General features: G+C 42.3%; 1 protein-coding gene across 1 annotated transcript in view; it reads right to left on the reverse strand.

The window, feature by feature from the left end:
- fndc4a (fibronectin type III domain containing 4a) overlaps positions 1-9,824 on the reverse strand; it is a 175,780-nt gene extending 165,956 nt beyond the window's left edge. The window contains exon 1 of the mRNA XM_028796380.2: positions 8,533-9,824. Within this exon, the coding sequence (XP_028652213.1) occupies positions 8,533-8,608 (76 nt within the window). The 5' untranslated portion in view covers positions 8,609-9,824. The remainder of the gene's footprint in view (positions 1-8,532) is intronic.
- Positions 9,825-20,703: the final 10,879 nt, after the last annotated feature.

Below are 20,703 nucleotides of genomic sequence, written 5' to 3' on the forward strand. Positions count from 1 at the left end.
GTCACCCTTACTTACATCTGCTGTAGTATCCCAGCTGTCTGGTATCTGCCACCCAGCGCCCATCTCACCTCCTCCCTAAACTCAACCTTGCAGTCTTCGTTTTTCAACTTCCACCATTTGATCCTTGGCTCTGCCCTCACTCTCTTCCTCTTCTTGATCTCCAACCTCATCCTACAGACCACCATCCTATGCTGCTTGACTACACTTTCCCCTGCCACCACTTTGCAGTCTTCAGTCTCCTTCAGATTGACTCTTCTGCATAGGATGTAATCTACCTGTGTGCATCTTCCTCCACTCTTGTACGTCACCCTGTGTTCCTTCCTCTTCTTAAAATGCATATTCACCACAGCCATGTCCATCCTTTTGGCAAAATCCACTATCCTCTGACCTTCTTCATTCCTCTCCTTTACACCATACCTACCCATCACCTCCTCGTCTCCTCTGTTCCCTTCACCAACATACCCATTGAAATCCGCTCCAATCACCACTTTCTGTCCCTTGGGTACACTGTTCATCACTTCATCCATCTTACTCCAAAAATCTTCTTTCCTCCTCCATCGCACACCCAACTTGTGGGGCATATGCACTAACAACATTCATCATCACACCTCCAGTTTCCAGCTTCATAATCATCACTCTGCCTAACACTCTTTTCACCTTCACAACACTCTTGACATACTATTCCTTCAGAATAACTCCTACTCCATTTCTCCTCCCATCAACAGCATGATAGAACAATTTGAATCCACCTCCGATTCACCTGACCTTACTCCCCTTCCATTTAGTCTCTTCACACACAGTATATCAACCTTCCTTCTCTCCATCATATCTGCTAACTCTCTGAAATGATTCAGCAGATTCTGGAATAGTTGCCTTTTCACGATAGAAAGGATGGATGGATGAACGGATAATCAGAAACTCTGAGCCTTTCATCCTAAATGTGCTTTAAAAGTGACTACAGTTAGATGTGTGCTTGTGAATGTGACGTCCATAGCTGCAGCCGAGAAGAACTAGTGGGGTGAAGGCTCTCTTGTACCACGGGACAGGTGGGGTATTCAGGGGGAAACTGTGTCTGTTTATTAAGCCTACTAAGCTTTCTTTGTGTGACCTGAATGACAGTGAGCTCAGTAAAGACAACAAAAGGACAATGTAACGGGCAAACACCCCTGGGCTGACACTAACAAGTCTCACTGCTCACTTTCTCAATCTGCTATTGAAGAAATTTCATCGCAAAACCTCAGCACACCACAAAGCATGAGCTGCACTGATATGTGACACTTAAAGTGGCAATGACAGCATAAGGCAAAAAACAGCACATCACGGAGATACACAGATTCAAAAGGACATCGAGGACAGCATATTTGAGAGGGGGGCCGGCAGAGTTGGGGGGGGGGGGGGGGTATCTTCAATTCCTGACAGCATAAGAACTCAATTCAAAAATCATTTATTCCTATTGTTAACGGATTAAGCACCAACAGTACAATTTGATTGGGAATGAGACGCTCCCCATAAAACTGCAAATCAACATCTGATGACTGAAGTGAGCTGAAGGACAAGTCAAGCATGTGAAGAAGAACAAGAAGAAGAAGAAAAAGAAGAAGAGGAAAAAGAAGAAGTACTGGGGTGTGTGTCTATCTATCTATCTATCTATCTATCTATCTATCTATCTATCTATCTATCTATCTTTATTATTTCCTATATTCATTTTGTAAAATTTCCTTTAAGTTGTAGTGTCAGTTGTTTGTCTCTTCTCTTAATCATATACTCCCAGGTCTCCCAACTGCGAGACAGCAGTGCTACCCACTGCGCCACTGTGCCGCCCTCTATCTATCTATCTATCTATCTATCTATCTATCTATCTATCTATCTATCTATCTATCTATCTATTATATAGTGTCTTCACATCTATCTATCTATCTATCTATCTATCTATCTATCTATCTATCTATCTGTTATATGATGAATTTCATATCAATCAGTCTATTACATGGTAAATTACATACTGTATGTAAGCAATTAGTAATGCCTTTCAGGTCCACTTTATGTAACCATCTATCAATCAGTCTATTATGTATTATGTATTCCTAAACAGGGTCGAGGCGGGTGAGGTAAATTAAACACAAAATAACACACAATGATTCTATCTATCTATCTATCTATCTATCTATCTATCTATCTATCTATCTATCTATCTATCTATCTATCTATCTATCTTTATTATTTCCTATATTCATTCTTTCTAAAATTTCCTTTACGTTGTAGTGTCAGTTGTTTGTCTCTTCTCTTAATCATATACTGTAGCATTTGCCAAAGGATTCTCGACAGTACTGCTAGTTTACAGTGCACCATCTGTTGGAATGACACATTCAATGCATTTTATTACTGCACTAGCTACAGTACTTGTCAAAGATAGGTAATAGAATACACTTATAAATGTTTACATTTGACAACTATCTATCTATCTATCTATCTATCTATCTATCTATCTATCTATCTATCTATCTATCTATCTATCTATCTATCTATCTATCACTTACAAACTGCCTTTCACATCTATCTATCTATCTATCTATCTATCTATCTATCTATCTATCTATCTATCTATCTATCTATCTATCTCTTATAAACTGCCTTTCACATCTATCTATCTATCTATCTATCTATCTATCTATCTATCTATCTATCTATCTATCTATCTGTCTGTTATTCAGATTCAAATAATTCATGTTGAATTTCATATCAATCAGTCTATTACATGGTAAATTACATACTGTATGTAAGCAATAAGTAATACCTTTCAGGTCCACTTTATGTAACCATCTATCAATCAGTCTGTTATGTATTTCCCTACTTTGTGTATCTGTCTGTCTATCATATAGTTAGCCTCTCACTGTGTATTGCATAGTGTTGTTAATTGTCTATTATATAGTGCCTTTAATAGATATTGATCAATCAGGCTATCTATAATAAAGTATCTGTTTATTATTAAGTGTGTTTTATCTCTTATACATTTTCATTTACTTTCTATTATATAATGACTGTAATACATATTGATCAATCTATCATTATAAAATATCTTGATTATCTATCTGTGAAATAGTGCCTTTTATAACTATCAATCAATCAATAAATCAATTAATCAGTCAGTCAATCTATTAATTATCTGTTAATTATAAACTGCCTTGCACTTCCTTTATATAGTGTCATTCTGTATTTATTATGTAGTGCTTTAATTGTTTTTGATCACATTACATATTATAAAGTATTGATTATGCAGTGCCTTTCAATATTATTGATCAATTAATTTATATATTATATAGTGTCCTTTCACTGTCTATCATATAATCTCATTCACTATCCACTAAACAGTGCCTTTCATAATGATCTACTGCCAATCTATCTATTATATGGTGCATCTCACTATCTGTCTATCTGGATTTTTTCTTGTGAAATTTGGGGAGTTGGACAAGTGGTGTGTTCTACTAAAAGGGATGAGTTGGTTCTGAACTGTTAATTTTTGTTATAAGTGTGAGGTGATGAAAGAACACAGAAGAGGTGTGGCTTCATTTACTCTTTATTTATATGCTATTTGTTGATCATGACATTGCTTTTTATAAGTACAATGAGATGCGATAGCACTCTATCTAGGAGTTGTTTCTGCCTTGTATGTTTCAGCTCCTCCACGACTCTGCACCAGAGGAAGCAGCCTTACAAAGTGGTGTAAATGTATAACTGTCCCGTTCGGGTGTCAGGTTATTTTGCACCCTAAACCAAGTTTATTAGCGCGCCAAACAACTGTCCGGTACCTAACTTAACAAACCCAAAACTCACGCCCCTTATGACCTGCGCCCTAGACAAATACCTAATTAGTCTTAATGGTGGCGCAGGGCCCGCCGCTAACGGTTTTGTCCCTTTCTGTTCAACTAGCACAGAGAAGACGCCCAGTGAGGGCAAGTTACTCCGCCCCTTACGGTCGGTGGACTATATATTCGAGGTGCTCCTAGACGGTCATTTGGATTGGAAGTTGAACCTGAAACGCAGGTCTGCCCCACAGCTGACACCCGTTTCATTATTTCTGTTGCAATTCAAATTTTGATTAAAGTGGGAGAACCGCCTGCACCAAAACATTTGTTCTGGATCCCGGGCCATACCTTGCACCAACTGCTGGAGATACGTGATTTTGAGCTGTAGGCTAAGATAATTAGTGTGCCAGCCGACTGTTCGGTAACCCGTGCGGCTGGGTTTTTCCCCCTTATGGATCTGCGCCCTATAGGCGAATGCCTAATTCGCCCTAATAGTGGCGGTTGACCTGAATGTACCATTATTTATTATTATTATTATTATTATTATTATTATTATTATTTGTAATATAGCGCCTTCATATCTCTCTATCATCTAAAGCCTTTCATTTTCTGGTATTTTTCATGTACGATGTCACCCATGAGCACTGTAGACCTGTTCTTAATCCGAGCCCAGATGCCAGTTCTGTCTGCGCTCATCGACTGACTTCCTCAGGTTTTGTCTCTTGGGCAGTGAGCTGAACACCCTAATTGTCCGTGGATGAGTGATTACCTGTTTCTGCTTGACCTCAGGCAGTTTAACAGTAACAAGCAGTGCGATACTTTTTTGTTTGCCGATTCCAAACACTTCGGAGTCCGTCACAACTAGTCCAGTAGCGACGATCCTCAGTCTATTTTCACTGCCGCGCTAAAAGCCTAAGGAGCCTCTTTGAACTGGACGGACAGTTGTCACTTTATGTACGATCTGTTCCCATTTTATTGTCACTTTATGTACGATCTATTCCCATTTTATTGCGCCTTTTTCGCATTTCACTCTCGCGTTTACAAAATAACTGCACAGTTAACGCTGTTCCACATGTTAAGGTTTACCGTCCATCAGACACGTGTCAATCTTCAAATCAATGCATTTATTTATCGGGCTATGTGGTAAACGGCAAGGTGGCACACCTATTAGCCACGATGCCACACCGCTTTGATCATCTGGCAGTGGGGCTCAGTCAGTCTCATCGCTCCCTTCTTTCGTGGATTTTTTTTTCTTCTGACATTCCAAGGATTTCATTTTTTCAGACTAATTCGAATTATATTTAAAGCCTCTTGATCCAGTTCTGGGTGAGTGTGGGGGGCATAACCTACATTGGCAACAGTGGGTAGAGTTCAGGAAACAGCCCTGGACGGATCGCCAGTCCATCGAAGCTCACATGAGTCATGCAGAAGTGCAGAATAACCCAACTGAGTGTCTCTTGGTCGGGATAGCTAAGTGGGCATCATCTGTAGATAGATAGATAGATAGATAGATAGATAGATAGATAGATAGATAGATAGATAGATAGATAGATAGATAGATAGATAGATAGATAGATAGATAGATAGATAGATAGATAGATAGATAGATAGATAGATAGATAGATAGATACTTTATTAATCTCAGGGGGAAATTCACATACTCCAGCAGCAAAAAATATTAAATTAAAGAGTAATAAAAAAATGCAGGTAAAAAACAGACAATAACTTGAATAATGTTCAACGTTTACCCCCTCTGGTGGAATTGAAGAGTCGCATAGTTTGGGGGAGGAATGATCTTCTCAGTCTGTCAGTGGGCAGCCCTGAGCTTAGGCTAACAGATAAAACGTTAACAATCCCGGACATACGAGTGTCCCCTCAGAGCCATGGGTATCCTGCCTTTCGGTGGAAGCTGCCGGTCTTGGTGATTCTGGAATCTAGTAAAAGCGATCAGGACTAAATAGCGTTTAGTGCATAATGGAAAAAAAAAACAACAAAAAATACAAGACATTTTCCAGAGAGAACGCCCGCGAACAATTTCGAGAAACTTAGTCTCCACTGCACACTTAATTAGAGTTTCATTTTTAGAAAAGAGCGACGTGGATTTCGCAGCTTCACTGAATCATAGTCAGCGACGTTTCCACGAGTTCTGGCTGCCCGTGAAAGAATATTCTGTGCCATTCCAGGAAAAGCAAAGCTCCGTGCACGTTTGGTTTGAAGACAGGACACGCAGAATTTAACAACACGCCTTCATTACGTTCAAATACAGCAAATAGGCTATAATTGTCCATCCTTGAGTGAAGTTCAAATAAAAAAGTACTTTATTTACAGTAAGATGTAATAGTTAAATATTCAGATTTTCTCGGTTTGGCAGGTAGGGAATCGTTAATGTGGGAGTCGACGCGTGCGCGCCAGGCTGTCCTCGCAGACTTGCAGGTCTTCGGTTTGGGTGACAACTGCGATTATGTGACAAGTGCGCGGGCACTCAAACGGGTGGGTAAACCTGACATAGGGAACCATCCCCTTGCTTCGTTCAACGTAGTCAATCTCCGCTGGTTTTATAAACGTTATCGTGTAGCGCAGGCTTTTTGAAAATAGAGGTAAGCGTGGAAAAGGGGGGCTGCGCTTTATGGAAGTCCGGCCAAAGCAAAACAGCACGAGGACCTGCGCCTGATACAAAGTGAAGCTCATTGTCACCTTAGAAGGAGGAATATGGAAGGAACTATATAATAAAGAGATTGACGGACAGTTATTAAAGGCACTATATAATATATAAACGGGAAAAAGACAGTAAAGGAAGACTGATACAGTAGCATTGAAAAACACTAGAATAAATAGACATGAAATGCTCTGTACAATGGACAAATTGATTAATATTTATAAAACTGATAATTATACTTAGATAGATAGATAGATAGATAGATAGATAGATAGATAGATAGATAGATAGATAGATAGATAGATAGATAGATAGATGTAAAAGGCACTACATATTAGATAGATAGGTAGAAAGCTAATAAATGCACTATACAACAGAAATATAAATATACTATAACTGATTGATTGATTGATTCATCCATATTTATTAAAGATACTGTTAGAGAGATAGTAAATGGCACTATAAAATAGACAGTGAAATACAATGTTTGACAGATTGATGTGAAATACTTTTTAATAGACTGACTGTTTGGTAGTTATTAAACACAGTCTTAAAGAGATAGTGATTGGGACCTTAATAAACTGTAAAAAGCACTATATAATAGATAGATAGATAGATAGATAGATAGATAGATAGATAGATAGATAGATAGATAGATAGATAGATAGATAGATAGATAGATAGATAGATAGATAGATAGATAGATAGATAGATAGATAGATAGATAGATAGATAGATAGATAGATAGATAGATAGATAGATACTTTTTACTGTGAAAGGAATTACATAAAAAGTTAAAAGCCTATGAAAGGTATTATATAATACCTGTAGATTCATATGAAATTACCTGAAATTAATTATATAATGGATTGATATTAAATAACCCATAAAATACATTGATTGATAGATAGCTATGAAAGGTGCTACATAAGAGATAAAAATGAACTATACTTTGTAATAGATAGATTGATTGGTCAATGGTTAAGAAATGCACTATATAATACATAGTGAACCACTAGTTGCCACCATGTCCAGGATTGTTCCAGAATTGTATAGATAATATTGTAATAGATGGTCACAGTGTCAGTGGCAGTGAAAGGCCCGATATGATAGATTGACAGATCAATAGCTATGAAAGGCATTATATAATAGTGAACGACAGTATATAATACATAGACAGTGAAAGGTACTTTATAATAGATAGATAGATAGATAGATAGATAGATAGATAGATAGATAGATAGATAGATAGATAGATAGATAGATAGATAGATAGATAGATAGATAGATAGATAGATAGATAGATAGATAGATAAGACATTTTAACAAATGCTAAACAGAAGCTATACATGTTCTTTTTTTTCCAAAACGTCAGCCGGAAATGAGTTGCTAATTTCACAGGACAGTCTAGCATAGCATCTGCATTCAAACACATAATTATTATTTACTGTAGTGCTCTCAATAGATAGATAGCTGCACTTGAGAGGAACTAAAAAATAGATAGGCAGGTCAAGTGATGTGAAAGGCGCTATATATTACATAGATAGGAATGTGTGGTGTTATGTGAAAAATACAGTATGTAGCCTACATTTGGAGGACACTATGCAAAATTAAACACATGAAAACACTATGCTAGGTATAAACAAAGATAAATAAATATTAAGAGCACTGTGTAAAATCAATAAAGATCATTAAAGATAGATAGATAGATAGATAGATAGATAGATAGATAGATAGATAGATAGATAGATAGATAGATAGATAGATAGATAGATAGATAGATAGATAGATAGATAGATAAGACATTTTCATAAATGCTAAACAGATGCTATACATGTTCTTTTGTTTTAACCCCTTCGGACGTTGTACTTTAAAGCGTACCAGTTCTATTAGTATACCACATTGCAGCAGGGTCTGTTTTCTGTGAAGTTTGATAATGTTCAGTAAATTGCACATTTCAATTTTTTTAAATATAATAGACCAGGTACACACACACACACACACACACACACGGGCGAGGTTCTCAAGTGATTCAAAAGCCAGTCTCCATCGACAGGACCACAGTGTACTTACTTGCGGTGACAAACCAGGCGTCCCAGCCAAATAGCATGAAGACAGCGGAGTTCAAGTAAATGGGCAGACAAGCCATGTTCTTTAGTCCAGCAGTCCGCTTTGATGAACGAGACTTATCGTAAGGCGGGTTTTGCTCGTCACATTTGCGGCACTGGGCTCGAAGGGGCCGGAGGGACTGAGCAGGTTCTGAAGATGTCTTGTCCGCAGCACATGCAGGTGTCCAGAAACGCTGCAGGTGAAGCGCCGTGCAGATGTACGCGTTAATCACTAGCGTCTGTGCCGCAATCCCAACCAAACAGACAGGTCACTTAAGTTATTCTGCTGTTCTCCGGGCCGTTCGGGGGTCACAGTCTTGCACAAGTGTATCATTCTGGAGAAGAAGTTAAACGAGGGTTTACTTGCCAAATGAAAACAGCCGATGAGGCACTGAATGGGACCTGCGCGGTCTCTGTGGCCGCGGTGCTGCGTGCCAAGCTGCTTCTGCGCTCATTCCTCTACCGCTTTGTAAATTCCGTACACGATCTTAATTCTGCATGCTGCCAGTGCTAGCGTGGTGTTATTTTTCTCGAGTAATGATACAAATGGACATTTTTTTAACAAAAATGAATTAAATCACAATGAGCTTATGTTGTCTTTAAATGCGGGTTGCGACAATTGTAGACTCTTGTCCGTATGCCTCCAATATAAAATGCTTAACAAAGGTCGCTCCAGGTGTAGTGCCTTCTGGGCTCACAATTGAAGATTCCTGTAGATATATAGTGCCCGCATTTCTTTTCGATCAACTGTTAGAAGAACGGAAGTAATACATCGCCTTATCTTGTACGGCCTCCCATCCTTGCATCACTGCAGAATTAGCGCCCGACGGTTTCAGCACCACGAACAGACCCTGAACGGCTCGCTCAGCCTAGTGTCGTCCCAACACCGTGTTCGTCCAACCAGACTCTTCCCACAATGGACCCCTTAGCCGATGAAAGCGAAAACATGTGTCCCTCTCGATACAGTACCTCAGCTGTGATGAACAATATCTCTCTCTTCGGTCCGCAACCACAACGTAGTGCCACTCTGGCTCTGGCAAGCACCTGCTGCTGGCTTCTTGTCGCTCAGACTGAAATAGCCCCCTTGGCTCAAAGACTTAATATTAAAAACGGGGATGTAGCCTGATTGTTGAAACACTCGATTTAGCTGGCATCTGCCCAGATGTGAGAGGCGTTGCGTATTCACAAAGTGACCACGGGTAGACACATCGTAAAGTTACGGACGAGAATAAACTCGGATTTTTCAGCAAGTAAAAAAGAAAACAAATACCCGATGTAAAGAATGAGCGCCTGTCCTTCTCGGTTGATGATTGCAATTATAATTTTTTCTTTGTTTTTTTGCCTATCATAGTTCCGATCAGGTAGCTGGCACGAAATATCCATTCACTTCATTGATACAATCAGCGTATGAAATTGTGAAGCATTAAATCACTGCCAGCCTATGGGGAAGCCGATTGGCTACTTCACGTCAGGCTACTGAGTCGCGAATGGCTGAGCGCTTTATCAGTCTGCGCGAGACCGGCCGAGGTGAGAGCCAACTGAACGAAAACGAGGGGCGCTGCGCAGCGCTCGGCATTCCAGCAGTGGCTCTTCCAAAGTCCCGAAACTTCTCAGTCACCGGCAGAAAACCTCAGCATGACGTGACATTGAGCTCGTTTAAGAAAAAAAAAATGTCATTCATCGCTTACCTGTTGGTCTGAGGGTCCCCGCTTTCATTTATTTTCGCTGTTGCCGAGAGAATTAATGGTAGGTCAGTTTTCATTTCGGAAAAACAAATGTAAGGTAATTACCCATTATCATATAAATAGACGTCTTCTAATTTAATATTAGATTCAATTTATTTCTATATACAGCAGCACGTTCTAGTATTTACAATCCCAAATCGCCCTACACGTTGGCGGGTATGCATTCATTCATTTCCTAAACAGAATCGCGGCGGGTGAGGTAAATTAAACACAAATTAACACGCAATGATTCTATCTATCTATCATGCCTTTTCTACTTATCTATCTATCTATCTATCTATCTATCTATCTATCTATCTATCTATCTATCTATCTATCTATCTATCTATCTATCTATCTATTATATAGTGTCTTCACATCTATCTATCTATCTATCTATCTATCTATCTATCTATCTATCTATCTATCTATCTATCTATCTATCTATCTATCTATCTATCTTTATTATTTCCTATATTCATTCTTTCTAAAATTTCCCTTACTTTGTAGTGTCAGTTGTTTGTCTCTTCTCTTAATCATATACTGTAGCATTTGCCAAAGGATTCTCGACAGTGCTGCTAGTTTGCAGTGCACCATCTGTTGGAATGACACCTTCAATGCATTTTATTACTTCTCTAGCTACAGTACTTGTCAAAGATAGGTAATAGAATACACTTATAAATGTTTATATTTGAAAACTATCTATCTATCTATCTATCTATCTATCTATCTATCTATCTATCTATCTATCTATCTATCTATCTATCTATCTATCTATCTATCTATCTATCTATCTATCTATCTATCTATCTAACAGTACACACTTAGCTTGGATCTCAAAACAAGCACATAAAATATAAAAAGATATGATACTTTAGATTTATAATGCTCCCAAATCTATAAAAAAAAACTGTAGATGGGTGAACATGAAGTATTCACTTAGCACTTTTTGGATTTCTTATTTCTCTCAAGGTCACCCAATGAGTCAGTGCTGGAGATTGTAGCTGCAGCTTTATGCTTTATCGTCCAAATTTTGAGGCACTGCAGCATCAAATCGGCTCATTTTTTTAAATTTTAAACACTATATTTGCTCTGTTGTGTTTGTGTAGTAGTCCTTTTCAGAATGCACATGACTAAAGGCTGCCGGAAAACCCACTCTATATAAATTATATACATAATGAATATGTCTGCCTGTTCGTCTTTAATATTATTACTTTAACTTGATCTAAAGCTTGTGTCCTGATACTAGTGTGTGTATATATATATATATATATATATATATATATATATATATATATATATATATATATGATATATATATATATGTTTCCTGCCTTGTGCCCTGTGTTGGCTGGGATTGGCTCCAGCAAACCCCCGTGACCCTGTGTTCGGATTCAGCGGGTTGGAAAATGGATGGATGGATGGATATATATGAATCTGTAAATCCAAATATATACTGTGTATACATATATATATGTATATATATATATAGTAAGAAAGGCGAGATATATGCGCCTGACCCGACAAGATTCACATGGAGGCACTTGTAAAATAAAACAAATATTTATTTTTCTCTTCATCTGTGGGTGCACATCTTCCCCATATCCCACAGGCAGTACACAGTCCCAAACGCAAACTCAAGCACTAAACACTTCTCTCTGGCACCAACACTCCTCCTGCAACCTCATCCTCCTCCACCCGACTCTGGCTGCTTGAGCGGTGGTCATTGGCTCCTTTTATTGGGCACCCAGAAGTGCTCCAGGTGCTTGATTGCCGACATCCGGCTGCACTTCTGGGTGTGGCGAAACCAGTGCCCAAAAGGTGCCAGCAGCTCCTGTTGCAGTATGGGGAACCCAACAGGGATGCACAGAACTTCAACTCCCATGAAGCCCTGGGGTAGTCCGAGGCAAAGCTGCAAGCCAGGGAGGCTGTCATGTAGCGTCCAGGGGGAGATACTGGGTTTCCCATCCTTGTCCCTCTGCATGGGCCCTGGCCAACCATCACTATATATATAGTACTTCGAAGACCTCCTCAATCCCATTAACATGCCTTCCAATGAGGAAACAGAGCCTGGGGACTCAGAGGTGGGCTCCCCCATCTCTGGGACTGAGGTCACCGAGGTGGTCAAAAAACTCCTTGGTGGCAGGGCCCCGGGGGTGGATGAGATACGCCCGGAGTTCCTCAAGGCTCTGGATGTTGTAGGACTGTCTTGGTTGACACGCCTCTGCAACATCGCATGGACATCAGGGACAGTGCCTCTGGATTGGCAGACCGGGGTGGTGGTCCCCCTCTTTAAGAAGGGGGGACCGGAGGGTGTGTTCCAACTACAGAGGGATCACACTCCTCAGCCTCCCTGGAAAAGTTTATTCAGGGGTCCTGGAGAGGAGGGTCCGTCGGATAGTCGAGCCTTGGATTCAGGAGGAACAGTGTGGTTTTCGTCCTGGTCGCGGAACAGTGGACCAGCTCTATACCCTTAGCAGGGTCCTGGAGGGTGCATGGGAGTTTGCCCAACCAGTCTACATGTGTTTTGTGGACTTGGAAAAGGCATTCGACCGTGTCCCTCGGGGAATCCTGTGGGGGGTACTCCGAGAGTATGGGGTACCGGCCCCCCCTGATAAGGGCTGTTCGGTCCCTGTACGATCGGTGCCAGAGCTTGGTCCGCATTGCCGGCAGTAAGTCGAACCCGTTTCCAGTGAGAGTTGGACTCCGCCAGGGCTGCCCTTTGTCACCGATTCTGTTCATAACTTTTATGGACAGAATTTCTAGGCGCAGCCAGGGCGTTGAGGGGGTCCGGTTTGGTGGGCTCAGGATTGGGTCACTGCTTTTTGCAGATGATGTTGTCCTGTTTGCTTCATCAGGCCGTGATCTTCAGCTCTCTCTGGATCGGTTCGCAGCCGAGTGTGAAGCGGCTGGAATGAGAATCAGCACCTCCAAATCCGAGACCATGGTCCTCAGCCGGAAAAGGGTGGAGTGCCCTCTCAGGGTTGGTAGCGAGATCCTGCTTCAAGTGGAGGAGTTCAAGTATCTCGGGATCTTGTTCACGAGTGAGGGAAGAATGGAGCGTGAGATCGACAGGCGGATCGGTGCGGCATCCGCAGTAATGCGGGCGCTGCATCGGTCTGTCGTGGTGAAAAAGGAGCTGAGCCGCAAGGCGAAGCTCTCAATTTACCAGTCAATCTATGTTCCTACCCTCACCTATGGTCATGAGCTATGGGTAGTGACCGAAAGAACGAGATCGCGAATACAAGCGGCTGAAATGAGTTTCCTCCGCAGGGTGTCTGGGCTTTCCCTTAAAGATAGGGTGAGAAGCTCAGTCATCCGGGAGGGGCTCAGAGTAGAGCCGCTGCTCCTCCGCATCGAGAGGAGTCAGATGAGGTGGCTCGGGCATCTGATCAGGATGCCTCCTGGACGCCTCCCTGGTGAGGTGTTCCGGGCACGTCCAACCGGGAGGAGGCCCCGGGGGAAGACCCAGGACACGCTGGAGGGACTATGTCTCTCGACTGGCCTGGGAACGCCTTGGGATTCTCCCGGAAGAGCTAGAAGAAGTGGCCGGGGAGAGGGAAGTCTGGGCATCTCTGCTCAAGCTGCTGCCCCCGCGACCCGACCTCGGATAAGCGGGAGACAATGGATGGATGGATGGATGGATATATATATATATATATATATATATATATATATATATATATATATATACAGTGCATCTGGAAAGTATTCACCGTGCATCACTTTTTCCACATTTTGTTATGTTACAGCCTTATTCCAAAATGGATTAAATTCAATTTTTTCCTCAGAATTCTACACACAACACCCCATAATGACAATGTGAAAAAAGTTTACTTGAGGTTTTTGCAAATTTATTAAAAATTAAAAAACTGAGAAAGCACATGTACATAAGTATTCACAGCCTTTGCCATGAAGCTCGTGCATCCTGTTTCCCCTGATCATACTTGAGATGTTTCTGCAGCTTCATTGGAGTCCACCTGTGGTAAATTCAGTTGACTGGACAGGATTTGGAAAGGCACACACCTGTCTATAGAAGGTCCCACAGTTGACAGTTCATGTCAGAGCACAAACCAAGCAACAAGTCAAAGGAATTGTCTGTAGACCTCCGAGACAGGATTGTCTCGAGGCACAAATCTGGGGAAGGTTACAGAAAAATTTTTGCTGCTTCGATGGCCCCAATGAGCAGAGTGGCCTCCATCATCCGTAAGTAGAAGACATTCAAAACCACCAGGACTCTTCCTAGAGCTGGCCGGCCATCTAAACTGAGCGAGCGGGGGAGAAGGGCCTTAGTCAGGGAGGTGACCAAGAACCTGATGGTCACTCTGTCAGAGCTCCAGAAGTCCTCTGTGGAGAGAGGAGAACCTTCCAGAAGGACAACCATCTCTGCAGCAATCCACCATATAGGCCTGTATGGTAGAGTGGCCAGACGGAAGCCACTCCTTAGTAAAAGGCACATGGCAGCCCGCCTGGTCTGATGAGACAAAGATTGAACTCTTTGGTGTGAATGCCAGACGTCACGTTTGGAGGAAACCAGGCACCGCTCATCACCACTCCAATGCCATCCCTACAGTGACGCATGGTGGTGGCAGTATCATGCTGTGGGGAACTGGGAGACTAGTCAGGATAAAGGGAAAGATGACTGCAGCAATGTACAGAGACATCCTGGATGAAAATCTGCTCCAGAGAGCTTTTGACCTCAGACTGGGACGACAGTTCATCTTTCAGCAGGACAACGACCCTAAGCACACAGCCAAGATATCACAGGAGTGGCTTCAGGACAACTCTGTGAATGTCCTTGAGTGGCCCAGCCAGAGCCCAGACTTGAATCCGATTGAACATCTCTGGAGAGATCTTAAAATGGCTGTGCACCGACGCTTCCCATCCAACCTGATGGAGCTTGAGAGGTGCTGCAAAGAGGAATGGGCGAAACTGGCCAAGGATAGGTGTGCCTCGGAGGTCTACAGACAATTCCTTTGACTTCATGCTTGGTTTGTGCTCTGACATGAACTGTCAACTGTGGGACCTTATATAGACAGGTGTGTGCCTTTCCAAATCATGTCCAGTCAACTGAATTTACCACAGGTGGACTCCAATGAAGCTGGAGAAACATCTCAAGGATGATCAGGGGAAACAGGATGCACGAGCTTCATGGCAAAGGCTGTGAATTCTTATGTACATGTGCTTTCTCAGTTTTTTTATTTTTAATAAATTTGCAAAAATCTCAAGTAAACTTTTTTCACGTTGTCATTATGGGGTGTTGTGTGTAGAATTCTGAGGAAAGAAATGAATTTAATCCATTTTGGAATAAGGCTGTAACATAAGAAAATGTGGAAAAAGTGATGCGCTGTGAATACTTTCCGGATGCACTGTATATATATTGTAGCAGTAGAGGCGTGGAGCCAGCTCTAACACCCTCAGGTACCACTCTAGACACCAGGTAAAAGTATAAATACTATTATTCTTATTATTATAATATGCACCAAGCACCCTCCACTCCACACTCATATAATCGCAATTCTCTCACTAAACCAATACAATCCTCCACTCCCAGACACTTTGCCCTCCTACCTCCCAGCTCAGCTCAGTGTTCTGGGCTTCCCATAGTCCTTTTATAGCCCCTGACCCGGAAGTGGTTCCTGGCCAAACCCACAAGTCCATTTTCCTTCCGGGTCAGGGCAAACAGTCCTCTTCTTCATGCCGGGAGCACGTCGCTTCCTCCGGTCACGTGGCTGTGACGCACTCCCGGGTTATAGGGCACGCAAGAGCCCACTAGTCCCCCTACAGCGACTCCTGGTGGTCCCCAAGGTATCCAGCAGGGCTGTGTGTATAAACTACAGAGTCCATGAGGCCCTGCTGGAAGTCGGGGCACCATCCTGCTGTCCGGAGGGCTCCTCCTAGCGGCCTGGGTGTGGCAACCAGAGTCCATAGCCGGTCGTCCATCACAATATATATATATATATATATGTATCTGGAAATCCACAAAATGAATGAATCACGTATCTTAAAAAAGCTTTTCATTCCTAAGCTCTCGACTCCTGTTAGGTGTCATCATTTCAGCAGTTAAAGGCATATGGCAGGCTGTTTTGGAGATTGCCAAATAACATTTAAAGAACTCTGAGAGCTGAGGTAAAAGAGTCTCTAGGCTTATCAGACCTCCAAGCACTACATCTGGTTCAGATCAGGAAGTGCTCATCACCTGACTAATACCATCCCTATAGTGAAGCACAGTGGTGGCAGCTTCGCATTATGGAGGTGCAGTGACAAATTGATGCATCCAAATCCAGAGAGGACCTTAAAGAAAAGCTGTACCAGATTGCCCACCACCTCAGACTGGGGCAACGGCTCAACTTTCAACACAACAATGACCCGACGCATACAGCTGGAGTGGCTTAGGGACAAGTCTCTTGAATGTCCTTGAGTGGCACCGCCAAAGCCCAGACTTAAACCCTCAGAGAATGACCTGAAGATGGCAGTTTACAGACGCTTCCCATCCAATCTAATGGAGCTTGAGAGGATCTGCCAGGAAGAAAGGGATCAGCTGACCAAATACCAGGTGTGCAAAGTTTGGAGAGACTTCTACTTAGAGACTCGACGCTGGAATTGCTGCCAAAATGGTACCGCAAAGTACAGACTAAGGATCTGAACACCTGAGTGAATGAGAGATTTCAGTTGTTGATTTTTATTACATTTGCAAAGCTTCTTTCTGAAAACGTATTCTCACTTTGTCATTGTGGGTAACGGAGTGTAGACTGATAAACAAAAACAGAAAATCGACCCACTTCAAATAAAATTCACATCAGAATAAAAAATGACGGTAAAGTGATGGGCTCTGAAGGCTTTCTGATTTCATAATACGCAGTATGTGGTTAAAAAAATTAGGTTTTAAACTCCCAGGCTTCAACTGCTCAGTCAAGAACATGAGATTAGGGAACTGCCAGGTAGATGCACATCATCGCTTTACATATACAAATGCCTGTGGAAAACGTGGCACACCAAATCGAGTGGAATTGCATCCTGCCACTCGCATGCAGCTTTATTGTGACAGTTTTTGGCAGTGGCGTGCCAGGAGCATTTTAGCTCAGCTGATAGCCTCTCAGCCTTCAAATTCTGAGGGACAGACGTCAAAGAAATGGAACTGAGAGACCCTCCAGCCATATCTGCTGTATATACTGTAAGTCTTTGAATAAACAGGAGAGTGGAGCAAGCAAAGAGCTGAGTTATACCATATAGTGCCTTTCTACTGTGAACACAAGGAACTTTACAAGTATGATTATAGATTATCATTTTTCAGTCAGTCAGTCAGTCATTCTCCAAACCACTACAACCTAACACAGGGTCACGGGGGTCTGGCGGAGCCAATCCCAGCCAACACAGGGTGCAAGGCAGGAAACAAACCCGGGGCAGGGTGCCAGCACACCACAGGACACACACATCCCCACACCAAGCACACACTAGGGACAATTTAGGACAGCCAATATCCCTATCCTGCATGTCTTTGGACTGTGGGAGGAAACCGGAGCGTCCGGAGGAAACCCACACAGACACGGGGAGAACATGCAAACTCCACGCAGGGAGCACCCGGGAAGCGAACCCAGACGGGTCTCCTGACTGCGAGGCAGCAGCGCTACCACTGAGCCACCATGCTGCCCCATTATCATTTTTAATTAATTAATTAATTACTTTTTAAAGTGGTAAATAAAGCTTCCTTAGAGCTCTAAGTTCCAGAGTTCAAAGCCAGGCTGCTCGCTGTCTGTGTGGAGTTGCACGTTTTCTCCTGGTACTCTGGTTTCCTGCTTGGTTAACTGGCAACTCTAAATTGACTGTATGACTGACTGTGTGCCCATTGATGAGCTGGCATCACATTTAAGGATAGCCCCTACCCTACCAGGATAACCTCAAGTAACCCTAAGCTCAATAAAACAGGCATTCAATAATGGATTGACAGAAGGCAGATAACTAAGGGAAGCGACTTGGTTGACGTCACTCAATGAGATTGTGACAAAGACTGATTCAGCATCCTTTCATTTAAATTGTCAGTAGACCAAGCTAACAGCCTAGCGTGCATACAGATGTCCACTCCAAACGTGAGCACGTGTACACACACACGGCCTCTGTCGCTTAGCTACGTTGTGACAAGTCAGTGTTTGCGCGTGCCAGCACCATTTAGGCACGGCTGACCTGCTCGCATCCTTTAATTTCTAGGGCCAAAACGTCAGCCGGAAATAAGTTGTTAATTTCACAGGACAGTCTAGCATATCATCTGCATTCCAACACATAATTATTATTTAATGTAGTGCTCTCAATAGATAGATAGCTACACTTGAGAGGAGCTATAAAATAGACAGGCAGGTCAAGTGATGTGAAAGGCGCTATATATTACATAGATAGGAATGTGTGGTGTTATGTGAAAAATACAGTACTGTATGTACATTTGGAGGACACTATGTAAAATTAGACACTCATGAAAACACTATGCTAGGTATAAACAAAGATAAATAAATATTAAGAGCACTGTGTAAAATCAATAAAGATCATTAAAAATAGATAGATAGATAGATAGATAGATAGATAGATAGATAGATAGATAGATAGATAGATAGATAGATAGATAGATAGATAGATAGATAGAAAAGGCACTAACATAGGATAGATAGATAGATAGATAGATAGATAGATAGATAGATAGATAGATAGATAGATAGATAGATAGATAGATAGATAGATAGATAGATAGATAGATGTGAAAGGCACTATATGATAGATAGATAGATAGATAGATAGATAGATAGATAGATAGATAGATAGATAGATAGATAGATAGATAGATAGATAGATAGATAGATGTGAAAGGCACTATATGATAGATAGATAGATAGATAGATAGATAGATAGATAGATAGATAGATAGATAGATAGATAGATAGATAGATAGATAGATAGATAGATAGATAGATAGATAGATAGATAGATAGATAGATACTTTATTAATCCCAAGGGGAAATTCCCATACTCCAGCAGCAGCATACTGGTAAAGAACAATATTAAATTAAAGAGTGATAACAATGCAGGTATACAGACAGACAATAACTTTGTATAATGTTAAATGTTAACGTTTACCCCCCCGGGTGGAATTGAAGAGTCGCATAGTGTGGGGGAGGAATGATCTCCTCAGTCTGTCAGTGGAGCAGGACGTCACCGAAGCTGCTCCTCTGTCTGGAGATGATCCTGTTCAGTGGATGCAGTGGATTCTCCATGATTGACAGGAGTCTGCTCAGCGCCCGTTGCTCTGCCACGGATGTCAGACTGTCCAACTCCGTGTCTACAATAGAGCCTGCCTTCCTCACCAGTTTGTCCAGGCGTGAGGCGTCCCTGTTCTTTATGCTGCCTCCCCAGCACACCACCGTGTAGAAGAGGGCGCTCGCCACAACCATCTGATAGAAAATCTGCAGCATCTTATTGCAGATGTTGAAGGACGCCAGCCTTCAAAAGGAAGTATAACCGGCTCTGTCCTCTCTTACACAGAGCATCACTATTGGCAGTCCAGTCCAATTTATCATCCAGCTGCACTCCCAGGTATTTATAGGTCTGCACCCTCTGCACACATTCACCTCTGATGATCACAGGGTCCAGGAGGGGTCTGGGCCTCCTAAAATCCACCACCAGCTCCTTGGTTTTGCTGGTGTTTAGTTGTAGGTGGTTTGAGTCGCACCATTTAATAAAGTCCTTGATTAGGTTCCTATACTCCTCCTCCTGCTCACTCCTGATGCAGCCCATGATAGCAGTGTCATCAGCGAACTTTTGCACGTGGCAGGACTCCGAGTTGTATTGGAAGTCCGATGTATATAGGCTGAACAGGACCGGAGAAAGTACAGTCCCCTGTGGCGCTCCTGTGTTGCTGACGTCTGTAAGATAGTCCACGATCCATGCCACCAGGTATGAATCTACTCCCATCTCTGTCAGCTTGTCCCTAAGGAGCAGAGGTTGGATGGTGTTGAAGGCACTAGAAAAGTCCAGAAACATAATTCTTACTGCACCACTGCCTCTGTCCAAGTGGGAGAGGGATCGATGTAACATATAGATGATGGCATCCTCTGCTCCCACCTTCTCCTAGTATGTGAACTGCAGAGGGTCGAGGACGTGGCAGACCTGTAGCCTCAGGTGGTGAAGCAGAAGCCACTCCATGGTCTTCATCACATGTGACGTCAGAGCGACAGGCCGGAAGTCATTTAGCTCACTAGGACATGATACCTTTGGGACTGGGGTGATGCAAGATGTTTTCCAAAGCCTTGGGACTCTCCCCTGTTCCAGGCTCAGTTTGAAGATGCGCTGTAGAGGACTCCCCAGCTCCAACGCACAGACCTTCAGCAGTCATGGTAACACTCCATCTGGACCAGCTGCTTTGCTGACAC

Source organism: Erpetoichthys calabaricus, chromosome 3, assembly GCF_900747795.2.
Source record: "Erpetoichthys calabaricus chromosome 3, fErpCal1.3, whole genome shotgun sequence".
NCBI classification, from domain to species: domain Eukaryota; kingdom Metazoa; phylum Chordata; class Cladistia; order Polypteriformes; family Polypteridae; genus Erpetoichthys; species Erpetoichthys calabaricus.